Genomic DNA, 18,185 nt, shown 5'->3' on the forward strand with positions numbered 1-18,185 from the left:
AAAAACCAGATTTTCCAGTACAAACGAGGGATGAGCTGTCAAAAGAGGGACTGTCCCGCTGAAAACGGGAAAGTTGAGACAGGTGGCAACCCTACACTGGGGGTACTATGAAGGAATGTAGAAATAAAAATGGTCAATGAAAAACATCACACCTAGAAAATGATTTGAATTGTTGGTAAATATGGCCCTAGTACTCTCCCACACACATTCAGTTTCTCTTCTATTACTCACATTTAACCCTCTCCTCCCACCTCCCCAGTCCAGAGGGGCTGAGCTTGTACAGAGCTAAACATTCTGCTTTTCCTCTTTCACTCTGACAACTCTGTGAATTTCCACCGGGTAAATCCTGCTAAAACTGCTTGTGAATGAGAAAGTGCTGCTCCTTCTATTTTAAGTGCAGGGTAAGGAGCCGAGGTGTTTCAAGGACATCGTAGATCCCCCACATATATATATATTATCTCATTTGGTTCCAGATTTCTGTTTATTTTAGTATTGTGCTTAGTGGAAATTTGGAATGTGTCTTTTCCTGTGTTGTTACTAAAATGTGCCCTCTGCTGGGGAGAGTCCTACACTGCAGCTCCACATATAAAGCATGAAATTCCTCCAGTATCTGGATGTCATTAGGTTATTGAATAACCATAGTAATCCTATGTTTAGGGATATGGCATCATATGTTTTGGGACACAGCTTTCCCAATATTCTCAAATATCTGCACAGTTACTGTGAATACTGTAAAATATGTACACATAATGCAAAATAGAGGCATAAAAGGGGGTCATAGTGAATCCCTTAAATTCACCCAGTTTTTATAGGTACCGTATATACTCGAGTATAAGCCGACCCGAGTATAAGCCGAGGTACCTAATTTTACCTACGAAAACTGGGAAAACTTATTGACTCTAGTATAAGCCTAGACACAACTACAGCCCTGCCTCCCAGCAGCGCACATTCTACCAAAGCGACCCCCCAGCGATCAACCGGACTTCTTTGCAAAGTTGATGGTGACAGAGAATTGCCAAACGGATTACTGTGTGCATTGTCCCACTGTCCCACTACCATGTGCAGAGGGTGCTGTTTGATATTGCCATCACTGTTAATCTTTCGTATAACCAACAGAGGGCGCTGTGTGATATTGCAGTCACTGTTATTCTTTCATATAACCAACAGAGGGCGCTGTGTGATATTGCAGTCACTGTTATTCTTTCATATAACCAACAGAGGGCGCACTGTTATTCTTTCATATAACCAACAGAGGGTGCTGTGTGATATTGCAGTCACTGTTATTCTTTCATATAACCAACAGAGGGCGCACTGTTATTCTTTCATATAACCAACAGAGGGCGCTGTGTGATATTGCAGTCACTGTTATTCTTTCATATAACCAACAGAGGGCGCACTGTTATTCTTTCATATAACCAACAGAGGGTGCTGTGTGATATTGCAGTCACTGTTATTCTTTCATATAACCAACAGAGGGCATTGTGGGATATTGCAGTCTCTCCCCAAGTGAACTGTTGGTATAGGAATGATTAAAAGTGACTGCAATCTCAGCTACTACCCGCTGACCAGAGTATAAGCCAAGGTAGACTTTTTCATCACATTTTGGATGCTGAAAAACTCGGCTTATACTCGAGTATATACGGCAACATCTTTCTTGAGCTGTTATATAACCAAATTATGCTAAAGGAATACGTAGAGATACACCAGAAGACACATATATAGAAACATTGGGGTGTCACCCTGCTATAGTTCCAGGGGTACCCAGGGCACAAATAAACACTCACCCCAAATCTCCCCCTAACTGGCCTTCAGGCTGGGCCCCCTTAGCTCATAACAAGGTTACAGATATATAGAAACATTGGGGTGTCACCCTGCTATAGTTCCAGGGGTACCCAGGGTACAAATAAACTCACCCCAAATCTCCCCCTAACTGACCTTCAGACTGGGCCCCCTTAGCTCATAACAAGGTTAAAGATATATAGAAACATTGGGGTGTCACCCTGCTATAGTTCCAGGGGTACCCAGGGTACAAGTAAGCACTCACCCCAAAACTCCCCCTAACTGACCTTCAGACTGGGCCCCCTTAGCTCATAACAAGGTTACAGATATATAGAAACATTGGGGTAACAGTCACCCTGCTATAGTTCCAGGGGTACCCAGGGCACAAATAAGCACTAACCCCAAATCTCCCCCTAACTGACCTTCAGACTGGGCCCCCTTAGCTCATAACAAGGTTACAGATGTATAGAAACATTGGGGTAACAGTCACCCTGCTATAGTTCCAGGGGTACCCAGGGCACAAATAAGCACTCACCCCAAATCTCCCCCTAACTGACCTTCAGACTGGGCCCCCTTAGCTCATAACAAGGTTACAGATATATAGAAACATTGTCACCCTGCTATAGTTCCAGGGGTACCCAGGGTACAAATAAGCACTCAACCCAAATCTCCCCCTAACTGGCCTTCAGACTGGGCCCCCTTAGCTCATAACAAGGTTACAGATATATAGAAACATTGGGGTAACAGTCACCCTGCTATAGTTCCAGGGGTACCCAGGGCACAAATAAGCCCTCACCCCAAATCTCCCCCTAACTGTCCTTCAGACTGGACCCCCTTAGCTCATAACAAGGTTACAGATATATAGAAACATTGGGGTGTCACGCTGCTATAGTTCCAGGGGTATCCAGGGTACAAATAAGCACTCACCCCAAATCTCCCCCTTACTGGCTCTTGGGTTTGAGGAGCAACACAAGCATTTTGGCACCATTGGCTTAAATATAGTATACACTGTTGTACTCAATGCACGTTTGGTTATGGTGTGTTACTAGGGTGCAAAGATTTTACTCACAAGCTGTGGTGTTTAAGATGATGCTCTAGCTGCTCACTTGCAACTAATGGTGAGATGTGGCTCAAGACGAGCTGATGGGTTCAGCCACATCCTGTGCATCGCAATGACACAAACACCTGTCATGGAAAGTTTGTCTGATCTAAATAAACACAAACTGACCTGTAAACTTCCCCCTAAACTCAAATATCTTGCCAGTTACTGTATGATGTGTGTCAGGCCTCCCGCTGATATTTAGCCATGCGAGGTTCAATTAATTATCTTACCCCAAATAGTACTCAGTAATCATTAAAGCAGAAGTCAAGTCAATTAAAGGATTAGTAAACCTTTAAAATAAGTGAATGTAAAATTAATGAGGGGGCTATTCTAAGCACTTTTGTAATTTACATTCATTATTTATTTAGTTTTTATTCCAAGATATTAAAGGATAAGTAAACTTTTAATATAAGTGAATGTAAAATTGATGAGGTGCTATTCTAATCACTTTTGTAATTTACATTCATTATTTATTTTCTTTTGATTCCAAGATATTAAGGGATACATGTACTGTTAATATGAATGACTTTTGTTACAACAGCGCCACCTGCTGGTCAGTTTCCCACCAGTCTGACCACCAAGTAGTCAAGGAAGTTGTCAGGAGAAAGAAAGAGGCTGCTCTGATGTTCTTCTGCTTAGGAAAATAATTAGAAACCTTTCTCACATCTTTCCTAAGCAGAAGAACATCAGCCTCTTTCTCCTGACAACTTCCTTGACTACTTGCTGGTCAGACTGGTGGGAAACTGACCAGCAGGTGGCGCTGGTGTAACATAATTCATTCATATTATCAGCACATGTATCCCTTAATATCTTGGAATAAAAACAAAATAAATAATGAATGTAAATTACAAAAGTGTTAAGAAGAACCCCCTCATCAATTTTACATTCACTTATTTAAAATGTTTAATAATCGTTTAAGAAAAATATAGAGGAGCATAAGCCCTATGTGCTAATTTCTGTCAGTTTCCTCTTTGAACCAAGGAGCAGATTTATATACATTGGCTTCCGTGCAGAATCTTGGCTTTTTGCCTGGTGTATTGTTCCATACACAGCTTAAAGGAGTCATGTATGAAATGGAACGTAGTCCTGAATGTCAAGGGGATAGTCAGAAACTAACTAGCCCTCCTTTCTTAAAAAAATTATTTACATTTCTTAAATGAGCTATAATAGGGCTGTGAAAGTATCCACGCTTGAGTTTCCAGGCACAGCGTACCAAATCCCTCGAAGGTGGTCTACATTGGTCCAAGAAATATACTGCACTAGTTTTAGATCATCTACATGCAGGTTGGTTGTGCTGGACCTCTGTGCTTAAACCTCCCCTGCAGTTACCCCACCATAAAGTGAGCTTCCCTATGGGTGCTGCCATAAATGTTGATGGTGGTTGCCTATAAATTGGTCAAACATTATCCCAGGGCTGCAGGAAGATACATTGAAGTTGGGACCCACCTGAAGGAACCTGGAGTTGGAAAGCATGCCAGAGTAAGCAAGGAAGATTAAAGAGAAGGATCCAGAGCCAAGGAAGTTGCCGGTGGACCCGGAGAGCTGGAGGGCCCAAGCAGTAACAGTCTTTTGATACAATCTTGTACAGTGATCACTATCCTGGGCTTGGAAATCCCATATGGTTGCCGCCATTTAATATCAACCAGGTGGGAAGAAAAATAGTGAGTTCGATGGGCTAGAAGAGGAGCAGGTGGAGCTGGAGAGGGAATGTGAGGTGGGCAGGAGGAGGAAAGGAGTCAGGCCAGAGTGGAGGACTAATTTGTACAAATTTATTGGTGAGTACATTGCTGATATATTTGTAATACCAGCCCCAGCCTTATCTGGTATTTTACCGGTTAAAATACCAACAGGGTGGCAACCCTCATATCCCACGAGGAAGCAGGAGTGTAGGAACCACCTCCACCTGAGTGCACTTAAAAGGTACAAAACTTGGATAACATTGGAAAGATTAAGGACCTCATACCCCTGGAGCAGAACATTACAATTGGCCTATTAAAGAAGACAGCAAAAAAATTTCTATATATACAAAGACAAAGAAATATATATGCCCTGACCCATATTCCACCCCCCACCCACAATAATATTTATTAGACAGAACAAAGGAGTTCCATTCTATAGAGAGTAGATGTACTTGAATGGATTTAGAATTCCACCAAGTCAGCTATGATGTCACATTCTCAGCGGTGATGTCATTTCCTGCCTCCTTTCTGAACCAGCTGGATTTTGCTGTTGGGAGTATTTATCACTATTCTGAAACCCGAATGTGAGAGCTTCTTGGTGGAGTGCAATTCCCGTCTCACTGCGAGACTCTTCTCTTTCTCCCGACTCAGCAAACAGAAGCGATGAGGGGAGAGATTACACAGCGGTGTGCATTGTTCTGTGCAGTCACATGGCTTTGTGGTAACATGAAAGTAGTTCAGGCCTTTATCATCCAACAGCGAGGGAAAGACCCTGCTCTTTAGTCAAGCGCCAGAGAATCGGTGGGTGTTTGTGGTGATCAAGACAACAACGTTAAAGGGAAAGAGGGAGGCAGTGACACTTTGAGCTTTCTTATAGGGGAACTCCGGACAAAAACTCTTTTATGATAAAAGATGTAGTTCTAATCAGCTTTCCAATATACATTCATTAGAAAATGTTTCTTTATTAGCTTTATTAGTAAATGTAATTGCTATTAAAAGTTTTTTTTATCCCGTTCTGTCCCTTTGAAAAGGATCAACAGGCCTGGAGGAGAAATGACTACTGCTACACTGCCCTACTGTCACCATCATGCTTCCTCTGGAGGCATCTTCAGGCGATTGAGTGATCAGTTGGGCATACCACCAGCGATTTCAATTACCACCAATGGAGAGGCATTTTCTGTAGATCTAAAAAATCACGGGCGACAAATATTCCCGTGTGCCACTGCCCTTCATTATTCATCATATAATGAATCCATCAACAAGTCTTGAATCTCTGGTGCCTCCATTTGGCCGGCAGAAGAAGGACTTATTTGCGGTTGAGATTGGCCAGAGTCTGTGCTGCATATTTGTTTTTAAACCATGACATGAAATTGGACATAGTCTTGCTAAAAATTCCAACGAGACTTGTGAATGCAGAAGTGAAGGCGATACTCCACAAGATGCGCTCCCAAGGCACAAGTCCCTTCCAGAGATGACTACTAACTCAGCAAAGGGATCCTTGCCAAACTCAGTCCCCTGTTCCACCCTATCCAAGGGAGCCAGAAGAGCCGCACAATCTGCGGATCCACAGCTTCTGTCTTATTTACTGTCCTTGAATAAGGGGCAGAGGGGGATATCACTCCAACTTGCAGTACAGCAGTAAAGAGTGACTGAAGTTTATCAGAGCACACGTCACATGACTGAAGGCATTTGGGAAACTGACAATATGTGTAGCTCCATGTCAGATTTCAAAATTAAATATTTTGTCATACAAAGAAGTAACAGGACACATCTTTCTATTAAAATAATTCAAGGTGATTTTTTAGGCTCTAGTTGCCCTTCTAAGATGTGAAATTAGAAAAAAAATATGAGAATTTGTTTCAATAAAACCCATTTTTTATTGATTATAAAAGAAAACTTATAATGTATAATAATAATTTAATGTCAATAATACAGTCAAAAGGTATTCTGCCAAATGAAGTCATTTATAATAAATAAATGTGCGAACATTTGAAAAAAAACTTAATTTAGATGCCAGGCCGACCCTTTAAATGTTAAAAAGTCTGATGTCCAGGCAAAAAGTAACACCACTGAAATCAACCCCTTTAGTAAAGGGGAGCCTGAGCTTAACAGGTGGAGAACTATAGTAAAAGGAAAAAAAAGTGCCCATTTATTCAGCCGCGTTGCGTGTTTCAAATCTCGCTGTGGGGGTTTGTTGGAAGGATGAAACCATAACCAGATGAAAAATACTAGTAAATCCATACCTCCCAACATTTTGGAAGTAAAAAGAGGGACAAAAAATTTTTTCGCACGTTAAACAGCGAATGTTGTTGGCCACGCCCCTTTCTGTGGCCACACCCCCTAATTACCATGTTCATTTTACATAATTTGCCAGGTTATGAAAGTTTGAAAATATTTCTCCTTATCTAAACTGTTTTTTTGTGTCTCAAAATTGTTACAAAGTATCTTATTTGCACCTGTTAGCTGTTCTTTGTTCTCTGCTAAAAGCTAATTAAGTGAGAAACTGTGTCTTTTTCTGGCTGTGCATTGCAGAGAAAATAGGGACTTTCCAGTACAATTGAGGGACTGCAGGTTGAGCTGTCAAAAGAGGGACTGTACCTCCAAAAAAGGGACAGTTGGGAGGTATGGTAAATCTTAGTAAACCTTTAAAATAAACTAATGTAAAATTGATGAGGGGGCTTTTCTAAACACTTTTGTCTTTCATTATTCATTATTTATTTTCTTTTGATTCCAAGATATTAAGGCATACATGTACTGTTAATATGAATGAATTTTGTTACAACAGCGCCACCTGCTGGTCAGTTTCCCACCAGTCTGACCAGCAAGTAGTCAAGGAAGTTGTCAGGAGAAAGAAAGAGGCTGATGTTCTTCTGCTTAGGAAAATATTAGAAAACTTTCTCACATCTTTCTTAAGCAGAAGAACATCAGCCTCTTTCTTTCTCCTGACAACTTCCTTGACTACTTGCTGGTCAGACTGGTGGGAAACTGACCAGCAGGTGGCGCTGTTGTAACAAAATTCATTCATATTAACAGCACATGTATCCCGTAATATTTGGGAATCAAAACAAAATAAATAATGAATGTACATGGCAAAATGGTTTAGAATAGCCCCCTCATCAATTTTACATTCACTTATTTTAAAGGTTTACTTATCCTTTAAACAAAATTAGGTTCTTGCATGGGGAGCACTGCCACACCATTTTTAATTCAGCACCTAGGTATCCCTTGCAAGGGCTTGTGTGGGAGCATGCATGGAATGGCGATTTTCTTCAGTCTCATAGTACTACAAACCCACATAGGAAATACCTAGGAACTTGTGAAAAATGCTTCTACAGGGGTCCCCAATCAAGTATCCCTCAACTATAACCTTCTTAACTTGCAGGTGGATTCTGGGATTGGATGTCCCACAACAGCTTGAAGTAGCAGAGAGGCTTGCACTAGATACACTTCCTTCACTTGCTGATTATTTTGGTGCAAGTCTGGGCATGCAAACCAAACTAAGACCTAACATCTCAGAGAAGGAAACCTGTCAGAGCAAGAATGGGGCTGAGCATTATGCATGCAACCTCTTGCGGTTTGTTCGCTTCTATAGATAACTTTTACTTGACTTTGTGGTAAGCGACAAATGAATGTGTTAGTTTGACAGATGGAGGCAGAGAACGAGGGGGGTTTAGCCACACATATGATTCATTGAGGAGAAACATGACTAGAACTATGGAACTTGAGAAGAAGTAAATGGAACAGCTACCTGCCAAGTAGCTTTCAACCTCCAACATCAACTCTCTGCTCTGAAATAAGTCAGTTTCACAAGAGGAAAGTCCAGACCGGCCATTGCATAACAGTGTTTCCTATTCAGTTTCATTGTGGGATATTTTTAGCTTGTTTGAAGACAACAACAGCAGGTTCCAGTGCAAGGCGCTTTATGCGATGCAAGATGATTTCCTAGTTCCAAAGAGTAAGGAGTTCCCTACAGTGTAGACAGAGGTTAGTTCACAGTCTAGTCCCCTATATTTTCAAGTGTTCCTCCTAAAGCATGAAAGTACCAAAAAAAGTTATGGTTCCATCCTTGACCTGGATAAGTTCTTTATTGGACATCTTGACATAAACCTCTTCGCCCTGCTCTATCAGAAACGTTCCTCCAAGGAAGCTGCTTCCGACCCACATTTTGCCACCTTGGCTATCACAGAACTGCTTTTTATTCTCCATAAGGATTGTCGCATGCTGCAAGTGTGGACTTTTCTTGTACACCCCATGTTGAAAAAAGGTGGAGGCATCTACTTTGGGACAGTCCACGGACCTCAGCTGCAGTTTGGAGTAGATGAAGTAGATCCCGGTCTTATTGAAGAGGAGAGAACCGTTCCTGTACTGAATCTCATGGAGAAATGAAGAACCTTGTTTGGGCTCCCATAACAGCTGTGGTCCTGTATACTGATTTGTCCATTTGCAATCTGAAATGGGGATAAAGAGAGGAAAGATAAGCTAACATGCATTCAATGGCGTCATCCACACATCCATTTATGTATTTTATTTTCAAAGACATGGGCATCTTTGAGCAAAGAGCTGACCTTGACGGGCTTTTATCTCTAGTTCAACCCCAGTTCAACCCATCTTTTCTGGAAAAAATATGGCCTTCCTATGTTTTTATCTTCTTTCCCTATTAATAACATTGGGATCAGCCATAATTTCTACAAAATAGAAATAAAATACCAGCCACTTGGCAACCCTAGCTAGAGTCCTGCGCGGGACCAGTTTCTAATACCCGGACCCGACCTGAACTTGCAGCCCGCAACCCGAACCGCAACCTGAATATTTACCCACTTTGATCTGCTACCTGACCCGGACTCTCAACTGCCTTATCTGCAACCCGACCCACAACCCGCCGACTACCATCAAACTGGAAGTGACATCATCAAAAGTGCCCAATAGCCGAGAGGGAGAGGGACAGAAGCAGGTTGCATGGAGAGAGCTGCATCAAGAAGAGAACCCAGTGACTCGCAGACTCGCGAACCCGCAGGCCTGCATCCATACCCATACCTGAAAAGCCTACCCTGGGTCCACGGGGTACCCATGTTTTTTGAGGGTAACCCGACCTGCTGCAGGACTCTAACCCTAGCTACACGTGACTGTTTTTAGTCATTGTATATTACTATTTCTCATGTTTCCATTTCCGATCTGCTTCCTAAATAAACATTGCTTTCTTTATTGTTCTACCTTATTTAAGGCCCAAAACAAAATATTATCTTAAGCTCTACATTTCACATACCTGTGACATGAGCTGAGGGTACTGGTGGGCTTCTTGTGTCACCTAGAGATTAAAGGAAGACATGTCAATCTCTGAAGATACAGGACATATAATAACAGACCAGGTTGTAATGGAGTACACAAACAATACAACCAGGACAATAGACTTGCATTATATAAGGCATTCTACACCCACCCCCAACATGTTGCTCACCAACTCCTTGGATGTCGCAACCAGTGGCCTCAAAGCAGGGGCTACATTTTGTATTTCTGGCTTGGAGGTAAATTGAGTTACATAAAACCAGATGCAATGGCAAATAGAGCCTCCTGTAGGCTGCCAGTCCACATAGGGGCTGCCAAAAATCTAATCAAACCCCTAAGAGCTATTTTCATTCTTGTGTTGCTTTCCAACTTTATTTTATATTTGAATGTGGCTCAAAAGGTTGGAGACACCTGGTCTATACTCACTACTCTCTACTGAAATAGAACTTTAACAAGGCTGAACCAATCTAAAGCCTATGGAGACTCCATTGACACAAATAATTATAATATATAACAAAATATAATCTGCGACATGAAGGGCCATTTCACAATCCCACACATAAGACTTCACAGATACACATGGATGGATGGAGGCAGTGGAATTATGAAAATGGTAGACTTTGGGGTTATAAGTGTTTTGGGGTGATAAGTAGGAGGCCTGAATCAGGGCCACCATCAGGGGGGACTATCACCCCTGGCTCGGTGGCTTTTAAGTGTTAAGGGGTATCTGGCCACACTACACTTGCCAGATTAGCCAGACCCCCCTTGAGTTGCCAAAGAAGTTACCAAAGCCGCCGAGTAAGCCAAAGCAGGAGCCGAATCTGCCGAGTGAGCCCAAGCCGATTAAAGGATCCGAAAGCCAGGGAAGGGAGTCGAAGAAGTTAAGTTCCACCGAACACCAATGGATTTTTTTAAACCCCTGCCCGCCATTTTTGAAAAAATCTTTATGGAAGGATCCTGGCCACTAATGTTTTTTTTACCTTTATGGGGGAGGGTAGTCATCAATGCTTACTTAATTGTGGGAAGGCCCTGGTTACCATTTTTTTTTTACTTGTTGGAAGGGCTGGCCACCAATGGGTTGAGGGTAGGGTAGGTTGGCCACCAATGGTAGGGGGGGTAGAAAATATTGTTGTATGGGGCCCACAAATTATATATATATACATAAAATCCCAGTACATAAAAGAATATGCCTAAATCCTAGATTTGTTATACCATTTGGAGCATTGCACTGCTGATCAATGTAAAAGGGTCAACTGTGTTATTAACCTGAAGCAAAATGTAATGAAAGAAATATAAATGGGTCAGAGGGCTGAGTGGAAGTTCACAGTGTTAATGTTTGTGGCAGAGGCAGGAAGAAGCTGCATCAAAAGACTTTTTTACCCATGAATTGACCACAGGTTTTTTTTCACATGAAACAGAAGATTTTGTTTTGTGTTGCTTTTATATTCCAACAATAAATAATTTTCAAAACATCAGTAGTTTGGAGCATTATCTTTAGATGAGGAATCCTGGTGCAAACTCAGTATCCAAGCTAAATTTTTAGCCACCGTGTATTTAATTTACAATTAATTGTGCTTCAATGGGCTTCAGTATGACCCCATTTTTTTTAACTTCTCCAAATAATAATCTTGGCTAAAATACCTTGTGACCTGGTATTGCAATCAACTTTATCAACAGTAAGCATTCATGTCAAAGGTCAATTATTAGAAAATGTTAGAAAACAATATATTTACCTGATTTAGTCGTATATTGTGCTTCAAAGTTTTCATGCATCTTGAAAAGACAATAGACATTAGAGTCAGACACTGAGCAGTGAAAATGCTTTAAATTCTAATCTGTTGTTAACCCAATAGGCCAATTCGCTGGTACAACCATCAAAAGGTTCAATCACTGATTTATCCACTGGTGCTCAGATAAGGACGGCCTGAAAACCGGGACTGTCGTTGTTCCTCAAGAACTGGAGTCATGAACCATTCACAGAGTGTTGCTTTCTAGACTTCTAGAGCATCTCTTGGTGGCCTAGTGGGTGCAGGTCTAGGTCAATACTTATTTCATATTCATCACTATCTAAACAACATCTTGGGAGTGGGCCTATGGTGGTAGCTTGTAGGTTATCTAGTTGACCCAAGAAGGCAAATCCAAAACTTACTGACATTGTCATATAACACCAGGGAGGCAGTGACTGATTATAAACAATGACATTACTAAACTTCACTTTCTGTACTACCTTACTACTTACTATGTGCTACATAACTTGGGGCCTGGTCACTGATCCAGCACATGCTAAGGCAGTCACATCAGCATGGAGGTGCAGTAGGACAGTAGAAGATGGTTAGTCAACAACACAAAAAGAAAGAAGATATAGTACTTGGTATTGCTATACAAACAGGAAGGGAATGATGGTACTATGTAATAGTGAGGTAGATATACTGAAAGAAAGACTTGATCTGTTGTACTACAGGGGACAATAACAAAAATACACAGATGAGAAGGAACAGTAGGTTTTAGATGTATTGGTTAGAAGTGATATGAACAAAAAGAAGAAGAGTAAGTCATTGACACAGGAAAGAGATGGTGGTCTATGGCGGTCAGTCAATGCTAAGGATTGGATACTGGACTGGCAAAAGTTATCAGTAATGGATGGGACCCAGTCTGAAGGCCAGTTAGAGGGAGATTTGGGGTGGGTGCTTATTTGTACCCAGGGTACCCCAGGAACTATAGCAGGGTGACTGTTACCCCAATGTTTCTATTTATCTGTCACCTTGTTATGAGCTAAGGGGGCCCAGTCTGAAGGTCAGTTAGGGGGAGATTTGGGGTGAGTGCTTATTTGTACCCTGGGTACCACTGGAACTATAGCAGGGTGACACCCCAATGTTTCTATATATCTGTAACCTTGTTATGAGCTAAGGGGGCCCAGTCTGAAGGTCAGTTAGGGGGAGATTTGGGGTGATGCTTATTTGTGCCTTGGATATACATGAAACAGATAGCAGTAGTATCTGTTGTACCATTATTTCTATATATGTGTGTAACCTTGCTATCAGTTTTGTGAGACAGCTTATAGAACAGTTTGGGTGAGATTTAGGGTGAGTACCTGGGAGTATGGAAAAAAGATATCAAATACAGTAAGGCTAATTCCTCATTGGGCTGAAAATTAGCCCTGACCTTCACCTGGATCCATTGCATTAGTACAGGTGCAGGCACAGATGATGGATTTTGGCACCAAAACATTTTTGTTCTATATATTCCTGTACCAGGAAAAACGCAATGTATCTGAGAACAGGACAGGTAAGGGGCTTATTCATCTGTAGGCGCTGATTAGTAGGATTTCAATCCCAACATAAGCCTAAAGAAGAGTAGAAGTGAAGGGCCAATATGATTTGCTCTACTCTGAAGAATAAGGTCTTGACCTGCAATGGATGGTCAGAAAAGAGACAGAAAAGAGAGGTGGGATTAAAGGTCTTACACAGTAAGGCAGTAAATTAGACTGGGAGGAGCTATTGGTCATGTGGTCCTTTACTAAAATGGATGGAAAGACAATGAAACTGGAATGAGAAGAAGGATTTGAAGACTTGTCCTTCTGAAGATAAGAGGTGAATGGCGGAACCATCGTGGACTACACAGGTCATTACACAATGAAGGTTTATTACGGTTGTGCTAAGTCATAGCAGGGCACAGTGATGTGTACAAGGGGCAGGTGTCGGAGCTAACGGGAACAAGACAATATATCACAATGTCAACTTGATAGTGTGTCGGTACTAGTTGTTATCCATCTCCCTGATACAACCAGTGGGTATTACTCATTTTCTCATCTTTCTGCAACTAACTGTGGGGAATTGCGCTCCTCCAATTTTTCTAATATTCACAGTTTAGCCCTTGAGGAACAACAATGCTCTTGTTACTTCTCCTCCCAGTTCTACCAGCAGATTCTAACTTACCCCCAGTACTCGCAGCAGTGATTTGTTATATTACTCAATGACCTGATACTACCAGCAGAACATTACTCCTTTATCCTGATATTATAGGTATGGGACCCTTTATCCAGACCTGGGGTTGGGGTTGTCTGGATAAGGGATCTTTCCGTAATTTGGATCTTCATACTACTAGAAAATCATATAAATATTAAATAAACCCAAAAGGCTGGTTTTGCTTCCAATAAGGATTAATTGTATCTTAGTTGGGATCAAGTACAAGCGCCTGTTTTATTATTACACAGAAAAAGGAAATCAATTTATAAAAATTTGATAATTTGGATAAAATGGAGTCTATGGGAGATGGTCTTTCTGTAATTCGGATCTTTCTGGATAACGTATCTCAAACCTGTACCAAGACTACCCATATTCTTAACACCACCAGCAGATCAGTACAATATTATTCTATTATTTATCTTGGCTTTGTTACCCATATTCCTCATTGCTCATTTGCCCCCCTCTATCTGCCCCAAAGCAGCATGGCAGGACCTACCATTTCTTGTGTAGATTCCAGACTCCTCTGTAGATTTCTCAGAATGTAAATCTCAATGGCAGCAGCAGAAAGTGCCAGCACAGCAAGGACCATAACTGCCAGGTGAATGGCCCATTGGCTAATGATCTTGTTCTGCTTCTTTAGAGGCTGATGAGTTGGGGCAACAGGAGCCACCTGCCCCTGCACTGTGAACACAGACATGGGATATTGTACATACGTGTCCATGACTGCAGGGGCTTCTGTGTCAGGGGAGGGAGCTGTCAGCACCTTCTCTAGCGGAAAAGGAGTTCAGAGGGGGGCGGAGGAGGGTTGACACCAACTGTCACCACAAAATAGGAACGTTGCCATGAACTGGGGAAACTTACTGAGACCCAACACTAAAGTGAAACAGTGACACATAGAATTATATATTATATATACACAGTCATAGAAATATATGTACAAACATACAAACACTTCTAATATCCTTATCATTTACAGTAGGGGGTACATTATCCCTTATAATACATGAGTGATACTCAGAGTTCCCTGTATAACTCAGCCTGCAGCCTTGTGCCTTTATATGGTCACAGAACAACCCCTCCGTGACTTCTAATATCCTTATCATTTACAGTAGGGGGTACATTATCCCTTATAATACATGAGTGATACTCAGAGTTCCCTGTATAACTCAGCCTGCAGCCTTGTGCCTTTATATGGTCACAGAACCCCTCAGTGACTTCTAATATCCTTATCATTTACAGTAGGGGGTACATTATCCCTTATAATACATGAGTGATACTCAGAGTTCCCTGTATAACTCAGCCTGCAGCCTTGTGCCTTTATATGGTCACAGAACCCCTCAGTGACTTCTAATATCCTTATCATTTACAGTAGGGGGTACATTATCCCTTATAATACATGAGTGATACTCAGAGTTCCCTGTATAACTCAGCCTGCAGCCTTGTGCCTTTATATGGTCACAGAACCCCTCAGTGACTTCTAATATCCTTATCATTTACAGTAGGGGGTACATTATCCCTTATAATACATGAGTGATACTCAGAGTTCCCTGTATAACTCAGCCTGCAGCCTTGTGTCTTTATATGGTCACAGAACAACCCCTCAGTGACTTCTAATATCCTTATCATTTACAGTAGGGGGTACATTCAGGGCCAGAACTAGGGGTAGGCAAAGTAGGCGCAAAGTTGGGGGGGCGCCAGGCACGTACCTGCTCTGTCGCCTACCCCGTGTCCGGTCCCGTCTCTCCCAGGCTGGCGAGTGTAATTTTTCGGAAAATGCGCGCACGCCTTTTCGCGCATGCGCGCTGGAGCGCAGTTTCGCGCATGCGCAGTTTCACGCGCACTGAGTCGGCGCCGTGGCCCGCCAGGTTGCCTAGGGCGCCTGGCAGGGTTGGCCCGGCTCTGGGTACATTATCCCTTATAATACATGAGTGATACTCAGAGTTCCCTGTATAACTCAGCCTGCAGCCTTGTGCCTTTATATGGTCACAGAACAACCCCTCAGTGTCTTCTAATATCCTTATCATTTACAGTAGGGGGTACATTATCCCTTATAATACATGAGTGATACTCAGAGTTCCCTGTATAACTCAGCCTGCAGCCTTGTGCCTTTATATGGTCGCAGAACAACCCCTCAGTGACTTCTAATATCCTTATCATTTACAGTAGGGGGTACATTATCCCTTATAATACATGAGTGATACTCAGAGTTCCCTGTATAACTCAGCCTGCAGCCTTGTGCCTTTATATGGTCACATAACCCCTCAGTGACTTCTAATATCCTTATCATTTACAGTAGGGGGTACATTATCCCTTATAATACATGAGTGATACTCAGAGTTCCCTGTATAACTCAGCCTGCAGCCTTGTGTCTTTATATGGTCACAGAACAACCCCTCAGTGACTTCTAATATCCTTATCATTTACAGTAGGGGGTACATTATCCCTTATAATACATGAGTGATACTCAGAGTTCCCTGTATAACTCAGCCTGCAGCCTTGTGCCTTTATATGGTCACAGAACAACCCCTCAGTGACTTCTAATATCCTTATCATTTACAGTAGGGGGTACATTATCCCTTATAATACATGAGTGATACACAGAGTTCCCTGTATAACTCAGCCTGCAGCCTTGTGCCTTTATATGGTCACAGAACAACCCCTCAGTGACTTCTAATATCCTTATCATTTACAGTAGGGGGTACATTATCCCTTATAATACATGAGTGATACTCAGAGTTCCCTGTATAACTCAGCCTGCAGCCTTGTGCCTTTATATGGTCACATTAATAAGTAAGCAAATGAGAGAGCTGAAATTTAACCTCAGAATTTTATATTTTATTTGATATCGTTGCTCCCGATATCAAATAAAGTTCAGAAAGCTGGACACAGACGCAAAGGTCCGATCGTTCGAATCAACGTACGATCGGACTTCCCCATCTCCCGACCTACCACTAACCATTCAGATCAAATAAAGTAGTAAAAGAACAAATCAGATGATGTTCTGCCCCTGACAGTAATCGTACGAAAGTTATGTCCGACCAAAGCTGGTGACAGTCTCCCACTGAAAAACGTACGATTGGCAATACACGCAGAGATATTATCTTTAAACCTGTCCTATCGACCAAACGACCGATCTCCGCCGAACGAAAAATGTCGGAAATCTCCACACATCCTCGATTCATACCATCGGATCTTTGCGTCTATGGCCAGCTTAATGGAGGCAGGATATTGATGAACTGCAATTATCATGTAGTACAAAAGGTATTTTACACACATACCCCCATATGTTATATAAGAGACTTAATTTGCCCAGGAGCAGTAACCCATAGCAAACTCAGTGCCTTATATTACATAATGCCACTAGTCCTTACGTCTGGGCAATAGTTACATAGTTACATCAGGTTGAAAAAAGACCATCAAGTTCAACCCCTCCAAATGAAAACCCAGCCCCATACACACACCCCTCTCTACTTTCACATAAATGATATATACCCATATCTATACTAACTATAGAGCTTAGTATCACAATAGCCTTTGATATTTTGTCTGTCCAAGAAATCATCCAAGTCCCTCTTATAGTCATTAACTGAATCAGCATCACAACATCACCCGGCAGTGCATTCCACAACCTCACTGTCCTGACTGCGAGGAACCCCCTACGTTGCTTCAAATAGTGACCCATGAATCAGATCCCACAGACACTCCTTGGTGGAGCCTGTGCTGCTTGCTAAATAGTCTTGACTGTCTAACTCTCTCCTAGAGTGACCTATAAAAGTGAGTAGCCTTCCACTTTCTAGACCTGACAAGTCTAGGTTCCACTGAGCCCTTCCTGGCTGTTCAGGTAAGGGAACTAGCAAAACAGACCCTGAGCAAATGTGCACTCCATTTATATATTCTTTCATTCTGCCACCTAATGGGCAAACCAAAGAACTAAAGGGGTCATACTTTTACCCAGGAAACAAGGGCTTACTTCCCTTATAAGACTAAGGACCCAGTAGCTTATGGTTACCATCCATCCACAAGTACGGGAAATTGACCCTGTTTTGGAGCTGTCCCCATGCAAATTTGTCCCTGTAGACGGTCCCCGTCTGGAAAGTATGACCCTGTGTATTGTCATGCTATTAGACGGCCACCTAAGCAGGTCCTTCAGCATGAATGACTTCAGTGTGCAAATTGGCCAATTAGGGAACCTTAAGCAGCACCACTTTCAATTCGCTGTAAAACCTGAAGTGCCCCCTGATTTTTCCTTTGTGTCATCCTGCGGTGAGTTCTGGGGGTAATATGCACGGAATTACCACTAAATTCATTAATATATTCACAGAGGGTGTATTCGTAAAATGAGGAGAGGTTAGTGGTGGGTGTCTTACAAAGTGGGCA

General features: G+C 42.1%; 1 protein-coding gene across 1 annotated transcript; it reads right to left on the reverse strand.

Annotated features, from left to right (window-relative positions):
- Positions 1–8,572: 8,572 nt before the first annotated feature.
- LOC108703409 (tumor necrosis factor ligand superfamily member 14) lies at positions 8,573–14,529 on the reverse strand. The gene is made up of 4 exons (XM_041588934.1): positions 14,305–14,529; positions 11,577–11,616; positions 9,824–9,865; positions 8,573–9,008 (listed from the first exon to the last, which is right to left on the reverse strand). Exons 1-4 carry the CDS (start codon positions 14,527–14,529, stop codon positions 8,587–8,589), a joined length of 729 nt encoding a protein of 242 aa, XP_041444868.1. The 3' UTR covers positions 8,573–8,586.
- Positions 14,530–18,185: the final 3,656 nt, after the last annotated feature.

This window comes from Xenopus laevis, chromosome 3S (genome assembly GCF_017654675.1).
Source record: "Xenopus laevis strain J_2021 chromosome 3S, Xenopus_laevis_v10.1, whole genome shotgun sequence".
Lineage (NCBI taxonomy): Eukaryota > Metazoa > Chordata > Amphibia > Anura > Pipidae > Xenopus > Xenopus laevis.

Bases quoted from the DNA above. Each gene is read 5' to 3' on its own strand.
- LOC108703409 (XM_041588934.1), bottom strand. From the start codon at position 14,529: ATGGACACGTATGTACAATATCCCATGTCTGTGTTCACAGTGCAGGGG. The intron at 11,617-14,304 runs GTAGGTCCTGCC...TGTCTTTTCAAG, and splicing joins TGGAATCTACACAAGAAATG to ATGCATGAAAACTTTGAAGC. The intron at 9,009-9,823 runs GTATGTGAAATG...TCCCCATTTCAG, and splicing joins ACCCTCAGCTCATGTCACAG to ATTGCAAATGGACAAATCAG.